This window comes from Monodelphis domestica, chromosome 5, assembly GCF_027887165.1.
Source record: "Monodelphis domestica isolate mMonDom1 chromosome 5, mMonDom1.pri, whole genome shotgun sequence".
In the NCBI taxonomy this organism is placed as follows: domain Eukaryota; kingdom Metazoa; phylum Chordata; class Mammalia; order Didelphimorphia; family Didelphidae; genus Monodelphis; species Monodelphis domestica.
In genome coordinates, this window is record NC_077231.1 from 157,149,776 (window position 1) to 157,165,892 (window position 16,117).

Sequence of the window (16,117 nt, forward strand, 5' to 3'; positions counted from 1 at the left end):
TGATAAAGAAATTGAGGTGCAGAGTAAGACCCAGGGTCATATTACTATTGAAGTGGGATGTGAACTCAGAATTTTGTGACTCAAAGCCCAATGCTCTATCCATTGTATCCCTTGCTATTGCTATTGATGATTCCCACTAGCTACTCCACTTGGATTTGACTCCTGGAATATTATGCTTTTCCCCATGATAATCTCATCACCAGAAGTCTCAGAGATATAGATTGTTTTAGTTATGTTAATTCAATATCTGCTCAATACTATCAAGTGCATCTCCCTTCTAATTGGAGAACGACAATGTAGAACAAAACACTTCTTCCCCTAGATTTCCTTTAGAGGGTTCAGAATTTCCAGTCAACTCCTCATTTGCTTGGTTTTGATTTGTATAAACTTTCCTCATTAAACTGTGAGGATAGAAAATGTCTTTGACATTCTTATGTGCATTCTTATCCCCCTTCCTTAGTATAGTACTTGGCATATAGTAGTTGTTTAATAAATGTTAATTGACTATAGATTCTTATTTTTCTTGTTGCTCCTGGATGCAAAGTTATTGACAAAGGAAGATAGAGGGGGAAAATCAGGATAAATAGTCCAGGAATCTACTCTCTCTTCTTTAGTTTCAGTACCTCAATTTCCTTTCTCATTTGTGACTCATTTTTACTTTATTTTCTTGCTTGATTTTTTTGGTGAGACTTAGATTACTTTTGTTTTCATATGTTTGCTTTTGTAAATTTCCTAAAGTAAAAAGAAGGAAGGAATTGAAGATGAAAAAAAGAGGATAAATTAAGTGAAAAGGAAGAAAAATAGATAAATCTTAAGCATAGAAAAAGTAAAAACTGAGACAGTGAAAAGAAAACCCTTCTTTTTTAAAAAAAGAATAATGGTGATGATGATAATAGCTAACACATATATAACCTTTCAAGGTTTACAGAGTGATTTACAGCAGTTACCTCATTTGATGTTCATAACAATGCTCAAAAGTAAGGTCTTTAATTTTACCTATTTTTCAGTTAAGAAAATCAGGGCCAAGAGAAGTTAAGTGGCTTACCCAGGGTCACATAGCTAAATTAGAATGCTGGTGAGGCAGGATTTCAATTCAGGCAAATCTCCCAGATTCCTCATTCTCATATTAACCACCTTTATAGTCTTGGCTATGACTTGAAACTTAAAAACAGTTTACTTTGCCATACTAAGAGCAAATGTTTTAGTTGTTGTTATCTAAGTTGTATTGTTCTAGTAAGTGGCATTTCATAAAAAAATGTGACATGTTATAAAGGAATCTGGATTTGGAATCAGCAGTGCTAAATTTAAATGCTGATTCTTCCCAATTAATATTTATGAGACTTTAGGCAATTCACTTAATCTCAATTTCATCTTCAGTAAAATAAGGGATTTTAGTGTGAAGATCTCTAAAATCGCTGTCAGGTCTAATTCTGATTACTCTGTGGAAAAATATCACATTAAAATGATATATGCTAATTTTCAATAGTGGAATCACCACCTTCGTTTTTGACAACTTGAAAAAATCACCAACATGCTGAGGTTTCTTTGTCCTGGGGATAGAAAAAATAACAAAACTCTTGTGCCTTATCTTAAAAACGTCATTAGCTCGCAGGACTTATTCTTCATTCTCTTTAAATGCTGAGATAGTACAATAGAAACCAGAACCTTAAAAAAAAAGTAAAGATGATAAAAAAAAAAGCCTTTGTCTTTAGGAATGAATTGCTTTTTGATTAATTTTTTAAATGGTCGGAGTTCCGTTTTTCTAAAGCTCATATATTCCACACACTCATACTTATTTTTGTATGTGTGTATATGCAAATACACATATAACCACAAACACATACTTTTTATGTCCATTTTTTAGGAACTGTTCCAGGTATCCAAACCACTAACACTAACCAGAGTTGAAAACAATCACCAAGGGGGTGGAAAATAGATACTGCTCCCCTTCTTTTCACTGGTGATTAATATATTGAACTTTACCTCGTTGTTTTAGTAACTCTGATGGTTTCCAGACTTAGGAGAATCTGAATATAAATTTGGCTTTCAGAACAACAATTTACAAGCCTTTTCACAATTGCTTTTCATCTGAAACTAAATGGGCACCCCTTTGGAGAGGTCTACACAGGGTTAAGAGTTTCTGGCTGGCAAATGGAGAGACTATTGAATGAGTTTTCCACTGATTCATATCCCTTTTCCCCTTTACAGTAAAGGTCTATCACAAATTGCTTTCCCACCTTTCTCTGGTTGTAAAGAGATTCTTTTTTTCTTACTTTAAAATCAAGATAAAAATGTTGAGATCTATAACCTCGAAGGAGTTTCTTTTCTATTGTACTCATTCAAAAAGTATTCCCAGGTGTGTTATATATTTGAATAAACAGTGTGTTTTCATAGGAAAGATAGTTGGATGGAAGGATAGACCCTTTAAGTTTGTAGGCTAAATGATAGATTTCTGTACCAATATGTCTATATCGCATCTGTATCAATATTTCTTGTCAAACTAAACTTTAACAAATTATCAAAAGCAAAAATCTTAAAAGAAATTAATAAACATGAGACTGGCTTTTTATTTTCTTTTATATTTATCATAAATATCCTGGTTGTGTTTCAGAGCTCTGGGATTTAAATAGGACATCAATCTTTCATAGTCCTCATGGATATCTCGACTTTCATGTGATGTTGCTGGATGAATATCAAGAACGACTGTTTGTGGGAGGCAGGGATCTGGTGTATTCCCTCAACCTGGATCGAGTCAGTGAAGGCTATAGAGAGGTATGACAATATAAAGCTTTATTTATAGAGAAAAATACCTGGATTTGTTTTGGCTATGTTTTCTGTATTTTATTCAGGTATCTAGGTTTAGAACCAAGAAGACTGGAGTTCAAATCCAGACTTAGACACTACTAGTTGTAATGTCTTGAGCAAGTAAATATGTTTGCTTCACTTTCTTCATCTATGAAATGAAAATAATAACACCTACCTCCAAGCATTTTTGTAAATATCAAATGCAATTTTTCTAAAGTATTTTGTAAACATTAAAGCATTATGCTCTATAAATGCTACCTTTTACCATTATCATTTTGTTATTTTCTGCTATTTAGGAAATATTTTATAAAATAAACTGTTAATCAAAAGTATTCAACATTTAAAACTTTTTGCAAAACATCTCAAGTGCATTTGTAGGAAATCATTGTCCTATTTGTATCCCCAGCAGACTCCTAACTCATGCATTTGGCATTCTCTCTGCATGACATCCCTCCTTATTACCACACCCTCTGTCCTGAGACCTATGAGTGGAATATCCTTGCTGGATTTTTTCAATGTCAATAGCTGGATAAATGACATCTAAAGAAGAATGCACATGTGACCTAAATATTAACCTTGTAACAATGCTTTACTTACATTACTTAGACTTCAGTTTACTAGGAACATTTGAATCCTAAATAAATATTGGTGAAGGAATCACAGGCCTAATATAACAAAATGTAAGTCTTGTTAGCAGAACTAATAATGGCAAAGAAAATGTTAGTTCTAATAAATTATCCCTATACTTACAGAGTGTAGCATTTAATTGAAAATCTTGAAAATTTATGCCAAAACACTTTTCTATATGATATGGAAATAAGTGAGAGTCCAAAGGTTTTTTTGTTTGTTTGTTTTTCAGTTATAAGTTACATTATTTTGTATATTATCCCCTTCCTTTCTAGCATCTTCAGACTCTCCTTCTCAGTAGCTACTCTCATTATCTATCCTAATTCATGAATAAGTTAAAAATCAATGAAGCCATGGTTACTATCTGACAATAGGCCATGCTTCATATCCCATTCAGTTATTAGTTGTTTTTTAAAAAAATTTAAGTAGGTTCTATTCAATATTGTCACATTATGGTCTTTTCTACTCATCTTCTCTTCTTCAACTTATTTTCATCTCTTTCTTTAGGAATAATCATTTAAAAATCAACCTTTTCCTTCTTTCTTAGAATCAATACTGTATATTAGTTGAAAGACAAAAGAGTGGTAATTGGGTGTTGGGGATTAAATGGTTTACACAGGGTCACACAGTTTTGAAGTATCTGAGGCCAAATTTGAATTTAGGACATTTGTCTCTATGGCTGACTCTCAATTCATTGTGTTACTTAATTTCTCCTAGGAATAATAATCGTTTGAATGATATCATGGGGGGAATTGAAGGGGGACATTATAAATAAGAGTTCTATGGCTCTTTCTACAGTCCTTGTGACTCATTGGGCCAAAACTGCTTTCTCAGTCCTACTATTTTATGCATGTTGTATTTTCTGATCAGGAATATTTATATTTTTATCTTAGCACCTAGCAGAGTGCCTGATGTATAATACATGGAATACTATATATTTTTTATTCATGAATTGACTTCTTCCCTTAAACATGCTCACATATCTTCTATTTTTAAAGAAGAAAGCCCCACTTTTTTTTTACTTAGAAATCATTATACCTAAAATACAAACTCAACCTTCTTTTTCTCCACCAAATTACTTGAAGCTATATGGTGCTTCCATTTCTCTCCTCCTATTCCCATTTTAGGTCCTTTCATTATTACTTCCATCTCCACTTCTCAAATGAAATTTCCTTCATAATATTATTTGTATTATCTTTCTAACCTAATTTAATTGCTTTTCCTCCATCTTCTTTCTCTTTCATCTCTCTATTGAAATAAATACTATTGACCACATATCCTTAAAATCTTTCTGTCTTTCTGTCTCTGTCTGTCTCTGTCTTTGTCTCTCTCTTTCTCTGTTTCTTCCTTTTTTTTTTTTTGGATTTCTGTCTATCTGTAAGTTTTATCCTTTTCAAAAATTATCGTATTCTAGCCTCAATTGTGAATCTTTTCAAGAACTCTTCTTTATCCTTTGGCTCATCATTTTTTTATACTTAGACCTATGATGAGCTTATCCAATATTATGGCTTAAACCATCTCCCTCTATGTTAATGCCTCCTGATTCAACATTTCCAATCTGGAAATCTTATTTTTACATCATCACATATTTAAAAATATTTCCTGTACATCTCAATGTGAATGTTTCTTGCTACTACAATGAAACATGTTTAAAATGCAATTCATGATAACACTCCACTGACATCCCCTTCCAACTATTAAAATTTACATAATTGATATTAGCATCCTTCCAGAATCATTGACTTTATTAAATAGAAGAGACCTCAGAAGCCATGTAGCTTATTAATCCAACTATGGACACAGATTCTCTCAAAAACCTCCATAATAGTTATCAAGAATTTCCACAAAGACCTTTAGTTAGGGGGAATCCATTAACTCCTATCAAAACCCTTTACTTCCCCACCCCCAATAGAGTGTAGGCTCCTTTGGTCCATAGACTGCCAATTTTTAACATTTGTATCTGCAACATATATTATAAGGTCTGGAATATATTTTGTGTTGAATGGAATTAAGATACAATCTATGCTGTTGAGTAAATTATAATTTATTTGCTTAAAAAAGACCATGTTAACATGTATCAAATTTTCTATTTCTTGGTGATGACTCATTTTCTTCAATATCACCATTGATTTCTAATTGCTGTATTTTTCAACCTGTACAAATTAGGAAATTCAAAATAGTTTGAACTTTTACCTTTAGTTAGACAACAATAAGCTTGACTTCTATAAACAATTTTCTTAAAAAATTATTAAATTCCCAGAATGTAATTTGAAAATTCTTTGAATTATAAATATTATTTCATTAGAGGAATGAAAAGCACATTGGTCTTTTACTTTATTACTTAAATGAACCTGTGATTTCATATTAGAATTTTTTAATTTTTGCAAAAAATATCCCATTAGCACATATCTCAACTCTGTGTAATCCTTATTCATGCTGTCTCATAGTCTCTTGAAAATACATGTTTAATATCATAAAATCCTACCTCTTAGGTCTTTTAATATGTTTGGGGTATCAGAATAACTCATTAGATGACTTCACTCTTTAACATATTCCATATCTGTCATTGTTCAAAAAAAGTTTTTAGAAAGAATTGTAAAATTTTTTGAAGTTATTAGAATGAGATCATGCTCCCTAACAGGTCAGCAGGTTCCCAACTGGAGAGGCAGAGTTTCCTTTATACTCTTCAAGTAAATTCCTTTCTGTTTCATAACCTAAAGAATCTGACTTGGCTCTAAATCTAAACAACATCAAGTTAATCCATATACATGCATAAAAATTAATTAATCATAAGTGTTTATGCAATGAATTGAGTGATTTATAGAAGATGTAAACAAATCAAGCATAGTGAGATTACTTGTGAGATAGAAAAATAGTTTAAATGACTTTAAAATAAATTTAAGTTTCAAAGGCTATACGTGATTGAAAATAAAGTATGACCACTTCATCTCACAATTGTTATGGAGGGTTTCTACTGTGAACTTTTACTCTGTTGTGAGAAATACATATCTTTCAACTGATCCTTAAAACAAAACAAAAAAATAAATAGAACACCATCCTAAGTGACTAACACATTTAAAGAATGAGTCATGGCTGCCTATTAAATTGAAGATTTTTCTCAACATAATTGCATAAATAAATGACGTTTAAAAGTCGCTTGGTAAAAACTTATAAATAATGAATGAGATAGAATGATGGTAAAAATGAGTTAATATATTTAAAATATAAAATGTGCATGCACATGGCATCTGTACCTCTGATTTTATCAGGCTTTGGAACTGTGGGAACTCTTCCTTCATGGAAACCATTCTAATGATGGAGACTGAGAAATAATCTATAAATGATACCAAAAGGGCATAAACCATAACACTTGAGCTGTTAAGAACCTTGCTCATGACAATAAAACAACTAGAATGTGTTAAAGAAAGGATCTGAATTCATATTTTTCACTTTAAGGTTACCTCTCTACTTAGTACACTGTTGTAATTAGCATAGCAGTAAATACAAAGTGATAAGATTACACAATGTTACAACTCCGTTTTCTTCTGCCTTCTCATAGCTTGACCATGCCTGAATTGTTCTCCCTCTTCATTTTTACCGAAGACAATGTATGGCCTTTCTTCAAGCATAGCTCATGCCACCTCCTATTGGAAATTTATTCTGATTCCCTCTTTTAATAATAATGCTTAAAATCAGAAATTACTTTGAATATTTTTTTTAGTTTTTTAGGTATATGTTGTTCTCTCACAAAAAAGGTAAGGTTCTTGAGAGCAGAGATATTTTACCTCTCTTTGTATTTCCAAAACCTAGTACCATGTCTGACATGTAGAAACCATGTAGTAAATGACTTTTTCAGAATCATAAACTGACATATCAGCTACTGTTTGAAATCTGTTCCTGAATTTTTGATGAGTATTGAATATGTCTCTTTTCTGGATTGTTTTTGTTATCAATAAAAAAAAATGCCCTCTTCCCTCACACTCATGTCTTTTTCAACTTTACTACTGAAGGTAATGGATGAGGCTGATTTTGACTTTCTTTTACTTTTTCCTGTGAAATATAAAATTTAATGTTCACTCTCAAATTGTGGAGATAAAAAGAAAAAAATTTATATACATGGTTTAATCAAAGACTAAGAGAAATTAATACAAAAGTATATGTCCTTCCTCTATGTATTATTTTAAGTCTATGGTCAAGACTCTCATAGAATGCAAAGGCACGAATGAGTTTTAATAGAATGAAGAATTACAGAATTGCAATATAAGTACAAAAGACCTCACAGTCTGTTATAGGACTAGTGTTTTCTAGATATAGTTTCTCTGAGTTCCTTCCCCATGCAATCTGAATGGCATCAACTTCAGTGACAATGGTAACAAGACTAAGAATATAACAGGACCCAGCCATATGTAGTGGAGGCCTTTCATACTTGCTGGGCACTGAGACCATGGGCGGAACCATTATAGACCCTCTTCCAATTGGAATTGGGGAAGAGATGTATCTAGAGAAGTTAGTGACTCTGAATCCTTGTTATATGTCCTTACTTTGTTTGAGCAAAACAAACCTATTTGGTTCATTGAGTCCCTTCATTTCATCCCAGTCCAAACTAATGAGACTTGGGATTAGATCCTCACAGACAACATATATTATCTGTGATATAACAGAATTGTCCCTAAATTTTGAGTCAAATCATTTGAGATATCAGTTCAACTCTATTTTTTAGCTTTTGAACTTCGAGCCATTTAATCTTGTTTCCTCATTTGTAAAATCTAGATAATGATGCTTGTATTATCTATGTCATAAAGTTATTGTATGGAAAGTGATTAGAAACCATAAAGGTCTCCCTAATGTGCTCTTTCTTTGAACCAAAACTGGACTTATACCTTCTATGTTATAATTTATTTCTAGACTAAGGCTTAGGAGCAAAACAGATATATCTTTGATATAAGAAAAGGAATAACGAGTCTTCATTTTCTTTTCCATAGGTCCCAACTATAAAAACTTTTGTCACATCTACTTTCAGGATGTACCTGGTTTCAGCACCAAAACATTATTTCTTGGGAACAGGATAGTCTAACTCAAATATAATCTATTCTGGGAATTCGTTTTTAATATGGAGTGTGGCCCTTTAAAAATAAATTTGTAAAATATTCACAGTATAACCCTACATGATGGGAGCATTATTAAAAATGAGAGACATTTCTTTTTTAGAACTTTATTTCTTTGTTTAAAACATTTGAAATATTAAGATATACAATCAACACACCTTTCTCTCCCCTCTCACCATTAAAGAAAGTATTATTTGACCAAAAGAAATTAGTACATATATAAAACTATGTTTTACATATTTCTGTTTATTAGTTCTTTGTCTTCTTTTCTTGTTTTGCTCTTCATAATTGTAGGATTTAAATTAATGTACAATACTTCAAGCATTATATTTTTAAATTTTCTTATTTGACAAAATAGAACCATGTAACTAAATTTTCTACCTGCTCAAAAAAACCCTCTCCACCAAAGCTACCACAGGAAGGAAAAGAGACTGAGAGACAGAAATCCACCGAATTTATGTCCTGTCTATGTCACCATGTAATGACAGGAATAGAGTAGGGTGCTGGGAATTGGAGTTTTTTTGGGGATAGTTGTTTTGCTGGGGATCATAGCTTTTAGTATAACATTCAAATTACACATGATTTCTTAACATGTTTTTTTTTTCCAAAAATAACGTCTTTGTCATTTCTTATGGTACATTAGTATTCCATCACAACATTTAGGCATTCCCCAACTGATAGACATCATTTCAGTTTCCAATTCTTTGCCACCACAAAGAGAGCTTCTGTAAATATTCTAGAATATATAATTTATTTTCCTTTTTCATTGGTCACCTTAGTAAATAAATCTACTAGCAGTTTTGCTACATCAAAAGCTATACACAGTTTTATAACTTTTTGAATGTAGTTCCAGATATTTCTCCAAAATGGTTGGATCAATTCAGAATTATGCCATCAATGTATATGTCCCCATTTTTATATCATCTCCAATATTTATTATTTTTCTCTTTTCTATTTTACCAATCTAATAGGTATGAAATAATATCTCACAGTTTTAATTTGCATTACCTAATAAAAATGTTAGGATATTTTTCATATAGTTATTTATATATATATATATATATATATATATATATATATATATATATATATATATATATATATATATATAGAGAGAGAGAGAGAGAGAGAGAGAGAGAGAGAGAGAGAGAGAGAGCGCGCTTTGATTTCTTTTTCCCAAAACTGTCAATTGATATATTTTAACCATTTATCAATTGGGGAATGGCTTATATTCTTATATGCTTTCCAAAGCTCTCTGTATAGATTAAGTATTCTTCCAAGAAATTATAAAATTCTTTCCAACATACTATTTTCTTATCTTGGCTACATTAGTCTTATTTGTACAAAACATTTTTAATTTAATGTATTCAAAATTATCCATTTTACATTTCACAGTTCTTTCTTTCTCTTACTAATTCAGAAATTCTCCTCCTATGAATGCTATAGAAAATATATTTCCTGTTCTTTTAATTTACTTATAATATCTTCCTTTATGTCTAGGGTTTGTATCCATTTTGATCTTCTCTTAGTGAGTATCATAAGATATTTCTTGTTTCTACCAAAGTACTTTCCAGTTTTCCCAGAAAATTTTACCAAATATTGAATTCTTATAAATTGCATGTGACTTAATAATTTAATAATAATTTATGATATTTAAAAACTCTGGTTCTCACAACAACCTGAGAAGTAGGCATGGAAAGTATTAATATAGATGAGGAAATCAAGGCTCAGAAGCCTTAAAAGACCTGCAAAAATACAAACAATTAAGAAAGGTGAATGCATTACACAATGAATGTAGTACTGGCCCTGGAGACAGAAGGGCCTGAGTTCAAATCAGACCTCAGAAACTTACTAGCTATATGATCCTGAATAAGACACTTAATGTTTTTACTTCAGTGTCCTCATAGGTGAAATGAGGTAGAGAATAAAATGATAAAGTATTCTAGTTTATTTGTCAAGAAAACTCCAAATGGGGACAGGAAGAGTCAGATATGATTAACAGGGGTTGGGGGGGAAATGAAGAAAATCCTGGGAATCATTTACTATTTAGTCAAGCAGTGGTCAATGAAATTGCTCTGTTTGTGCAAGTAGTAGAATGAGAGACATGGAACTTTGTCTGGAATAAATTTCTTCTTTGTTCACAAAGAGCTTGATGTTCTTCTAACATCTACACACACACACACACACGCATACACACACGGGAATATGTTAGTGATATGGTTCTTTGTATAACCAAGCAAAGTCAACATTTATTTGCCATAGAGAAAATTCCTCCTTACATAACAAAAATCTGAAATGATTTCACATGTCTGCTGAGCCTCCTTCTTCCCTTTAAAAAACAAAGCAAAACAATCAAATTGAAAGTGGAGGTTGGGGTGAAATGGAGAGGATTAGGAACTTTATTTTCCTTTTTCCTTTGCCAGCTATGTTACATTCATTCCAGATTTGTCATCTGATCTGAGTGAATTGGGTAGAATCACTTCATTTGGGGCTTCATTTTCTAGCACTAATTCACAGAGATGTTGAAGTGTACCGATTCAGAGAATGTAAGAGCTAGAGGTTAACATGGCAATACTAGCTTCTTTTTTCCAGGTCTAGAAAGGCAGGGAGGTTAAAGAAATTTGTTCATATAGTAAGTTAACTGCGAAGCCAAGGTGAAAGCCTAGTCTCACTTCTATCTCATTGATCTTTTTGCTATGAAGGAAGTACTTGAAGCACTTAAAACTTCCATACATATACAAAGGAAGAATTCCAATTAGATATCTTTTTCTGGATGCTTGAATATTTCATTAACTACCAGCAACCATTTCAGTCATTTGTGCTAGTCACATCCAAAAGTACACTGTAAACAATCTTTTTTTTTTGGTTATAAAAGGTAATATTTGTATTGTGCTTTCAAGTTTACAAAATGTTTTACATTTATTATCTCATTTGAGACTTATAAGAACTCTGTAAGAAATTAGTGCCATGGACACTATTATACTCATTTTATAGTGGTGGAAACTGAGGTTCAGACTTGCCCATTCTTATACAGTTAATAAGTGTCAGAGACAGGATTTAAACATACTTCCTCCTTTCTCCAAGTCAAGCAGTCTATCCATCATGTCATGTTGGAGGAATGGGAAGTTTACTGACTTTGGGACTGTGAAATTTGTGGATGCTAAATAATTGAATAATCCGATATTCAAAGGAAAACTTATTTGAGGTCTTAGCTTGTATTTCAGGGTTGTTTTTTTTTGTCTTTTAGATGTACATATTCACAATTCTCAGGGCATCTGTTGTTATTTGGGCTATGGATTTTGAGCTTACTCAGAGAGAAGATTAATAATGTGCACTGAAAAAGAATGCATATTATGTGATTGAGTAATAAGGGCAGAAAACCAGGGAGAAAAAGAAAAGTCATTGTTGGTAGTTAAAACTAGGAATTTATTTAAAAATTCTGATTATAGTGCTCATTTCATTACATCACATTCTATAGACATCTAGAAGAGAAAATCAGAAGCATCCATCTAAATATATCTTTTTGCAAACAATTAAACCTTACTGATAACAAACAAGTCATTAAATTTTCTAGACTAATTTTAAGTTGTTTTCCAGCACAAATGGGACAACTTGTAAGCTGCATCATTCTTAGCTGCTCTGTATTCAGAATGTGATGTGAATCTTCTTAATGTTTTCTTCTTCTTTTCTTTTATTATTGAATTAGTGTCTGTTTTCATGATTACCCACAGTTTGTGATGCCTCTTTCAACACTAGAAAATTATGAGCTCACATTTTAATATATGCATTTCAAGCCATGTAGGGTTCTCTCTCAATATAAAATCATTTTGGGAGAAAGGAACCATTTTGTCATAATGTTTTAAAATACATCTATCCATATCTTATAAATGTGTTTAATACATAATAATATTAATGTGTATATATAACATTTGAAGATATACTAGATGCAATATTGCTTCTGTAACTGCTACAGTAAGCATTTCTATCAATAATGCATATATATACACATATGTAATGATAATCATTTATATTTAAATAGTGCTTTAAGTTTCATGAAGCACTATATGATATACATACATCTTTTGTCTAATTTGAATATTCAATAAGGGCAAAGACTTCATAGAAGACAAACATCAATTATCATAGATTACAATAGTTTTATGTAAAATTGCTGTTTTCTCATTACATTAAGAGAACCTATTCATTTCTTTAAGATTTTATATATGCATTTATAGATATAACAATTTTGCTATTCATTTTTCCCAAACTTATCTCTATTTTGTCTCTAAAATTCTCATTCCAAAGGGTAATCCAATTCTATTTAAAAAACTTATTTTTCATCTATCAAGCCTATAAAATCACACTATTCATATTCAGATCAGGGCATATATGGTAATTATAGAAATCTTTTGTTGACAATTTTGTTTTATACTTCCCTTAATTATTCAGCTTAATGATCTCATAAAGATAATACAAGCCCACATATTTTAGAAATAAGATTGATTTTATGTTGAATGTGGAAAATGGCATTTAGAAAGTGATTTGCATATAGATGTTAGATGCCAAATTATGTCAATGACAGCAGGCACTGTTCATACAGAAGGTCATACATTGGGTCAGTACAGTTTGTGTAGTTATATTGTTCTAGTACAAATGCTGTGGAGAATTACTCATCAAAGTACAAGTCTTGCCCCTGTGCCAAAAGACATTTGGCATTTGTCCAGTCTGAAACACTATGACTCTAATCATTACATAATTTTAAAAGCCTAAATACCAAGACAACAAGCATGTGTCAGGTTAAAGGCTACAATTTATAACCAATTAGTACCTAACTTTTAATATTTTGTGAATAAAGTCCATTTTATTGCCTTTAAACAATATTTGCCTAATAGGAAAGCAAGCAATATAAACATTATAGGAGGAAGTACTAGATACTTATGTATCATCCATCCATACAAAGAAGTATTTAAGCCCAATAGCCCAAGAATTAAAATTAAAATACTAAAATTAGGATGTGTAACTTGGATAGAATTACACTGTGGAATGACTCACTTAAATATATTGCATTAATCTTGGCCAAAATTAAATGTACCATTTTGTGAGAAAAATTATTGAAATGATCCTTTTCATTTGGGCAATAAAATTGTTCATCATTGTCATTTTGTTCTTGCCTTCTTACACTTCTGTTGGGTGTCATAATAACATCTTATTATAATAATTTGAAATAACCTTAATTCCCATATTATTATGAGACCCAGTGGGGATCTCAGAAAAAAAAATGACATTTTTTCCCTTTTTGTCCAATCCCAGATAGGTTTTGAAAGGCTAATTCATAGTCTGTTAGTCAACACAAGGATGATTAGCAGAAATATTAAGGATTAAATCATCATGAAATTAGATTGTATCTAAACTTTTGGCTTCTTTTTTCTTTTTTTTGAATAGGGAATTTTGAAGTATTACCATTCCCTGTTAGATTTTGACAATGTTTCATGTGGAACAAACAGTTTCATTTCATGAGGTTTTATTGTTATTAAACTGTGGAGCAGAACCAAAAAGGCTTATTCTGACTGCCAAAAGAGATGAGGAAAATCATCTTCCTTACTAACTTGGCAGAACATGTACACATTCTGGCTGCAAAATATACCCCTCTGTTTCCATTGTGGTCTTTTTTATGCCTTTTTCATATTGGTGATGAAATGAAGAGTGCAATCCTTAGCCTTGCCGGCATTCTTAAAATTCCCTGAGCTAAAACTGATCTCCTTTTCATTCACAGCAAAGCACAAGCCTTATATTGGACTTCATTGTAGCGTTTCTCCTTTGCTTTTTCCACAATTCTCTGTGAATGATTTTCTTACCTTTGTGCCTTTGGTCACATCACTCTTTTCTTCTCCTTTCTCCCTCTAGAATCCTATCCATCATATTTTCTCTGGGACTTAACAGGTTGAAATAATTCCTTCCCCTCTCTCAGCTCAGAGAATATTTACTATCTATAAAATAGGAACAGAAATAATAAAGTGGAGGAATTCAATGTGAACTGGAATGACCTCCAGGAATTGATGCAGAGTGAAAATAGCAGAACCAGGAGAAAATTATACGCAGAGACTGACACACTGTGGCCCAATCAAATGTAATGGCCTTCTTCATTAGTGGCAATGCAGTGATCCTGAACAACCCGGAGGGATCTATGAGAAAGAGCACTATCCACATTCAGAGGAAAAACTGTGGGAATAGAAACACAGAAGGAAAACACCTGCTTGATTACATGGGTCGATGGGGTTATGATTAGGGATGTAGACTGTAAATGAACATTCTAGTGCAAACATCAACAACATGGAAATTTTCTGATTAAGGAGACATGATAGCCAGTGGAATTGCACATGGGCTACAGGAAGGGTGGGGGTAGGGGAGGGAGGGATAGAATATGATTCTTGTAACCAAGGAATAATGTTCTAAATTGATTAAATAAAATAAAAATAAATAAATAAAATAGGAACATTAAGAACATAGGAGCGTAGGTACATAGGATCATAATTTCACATTTCAAAAGGAGCATAGGGGACATTAAGTCAAAAATCCTCACTTCATTAAAGAAAAAATACATTTGGAACTTATAGTAGAATCATAAGTCCATAAGATTTAGATTTGGAAGGAATCTTAGAAATCATAGTTAGCCTAATCCTTTTACTTTACAGAAGAGAAAAATGAGAGAATTCTAGACTTGCAAATCAAGAATTCTAGACTTGCACAAAATCATGCAACACTAGGTATATCTAAGAAGTGTCACTTCAATCCAAGATCCTCTGACTTTAAGTCTAATACTCTTTCCTAGATGGCAAATTATTCAATTTTAATGTGTACATATATAATAAAACTAAATTATAAGCTTATTAAGGGGATTATTCCTTATACATAGTATATAATGCTCAATAAATATGTGTTGATTGATTGACAAATTTTCCCAAGGACAATCAAAGGTCGTGGTTTGGCAAAGAGATAAATGTGGATTCTTAAGATCTTAGGCTTCTCAGCTCTGCTAACATCCAAGTCACATTGGTTTTCATATGAAAATAGTTCATCTAAGTTTTAAGCTTCTGCCCTGGAATAAACATTATGAAATAATGTTATGCTTGAGGTTCAAGATGCATTAAAATTATTTAAATCATATAATAACAAAGCAGTTGAAAAATGGAAACCTTAAGCATCTTGGCTTATATTTTCAGAGTAGTTGTATAAATTAGCATTTGAGTACATGAAGAAACAACCTAGTAAGCTAAAAATGCACAATTAAAAGAATGAAGAAATGAGAAAGGACTCTAGGTTAGGATAAGAAGCTATCTATGAGTCACAAATTTGACAAATTATTTTAAATAAGAGAGACTTAATCTAGAACTAGGGAAACATATTATCTAAGAACCAGCCTATATTTCTTCAGAAAGTCTTATTACCAAAAGGTGGAGTACTAAGCCATGATTTTTTTTAGTGGGGAGAAGGTCTACAGTAACTCAAAATTATTGACTAATATAAAGAAGAATTACACTCTATGTTCAGTGGCAGAGAGTATTTCTACTAGTAAAATTGAG

The 16,117-nt window shown here is 31.8% G+C and overlaps 1 protein-coding gene across 1 annotated transcript in view; it reads left to right on the forward strand.

Moving 5' to 3' along the window:
* The window catches only part of SEMA3E (semaphorin 3E), a 424,903-nt gene that overhangs the window by 223,729 nt on the left and 185,057 nt on the right, over positions 1–16,117 (forward strand). Inside the window, exon 2 of the mRNA XM_001369740.5 lies at positions 2,612–2,772. Within this exon, the coding sequence (XP_001369777.3) occupies positions 2,612–2,772 (161 nt within the window). The remainder of the gene's footprint in view (positions 1–2,611; positions 2,773–16,117) is intronic.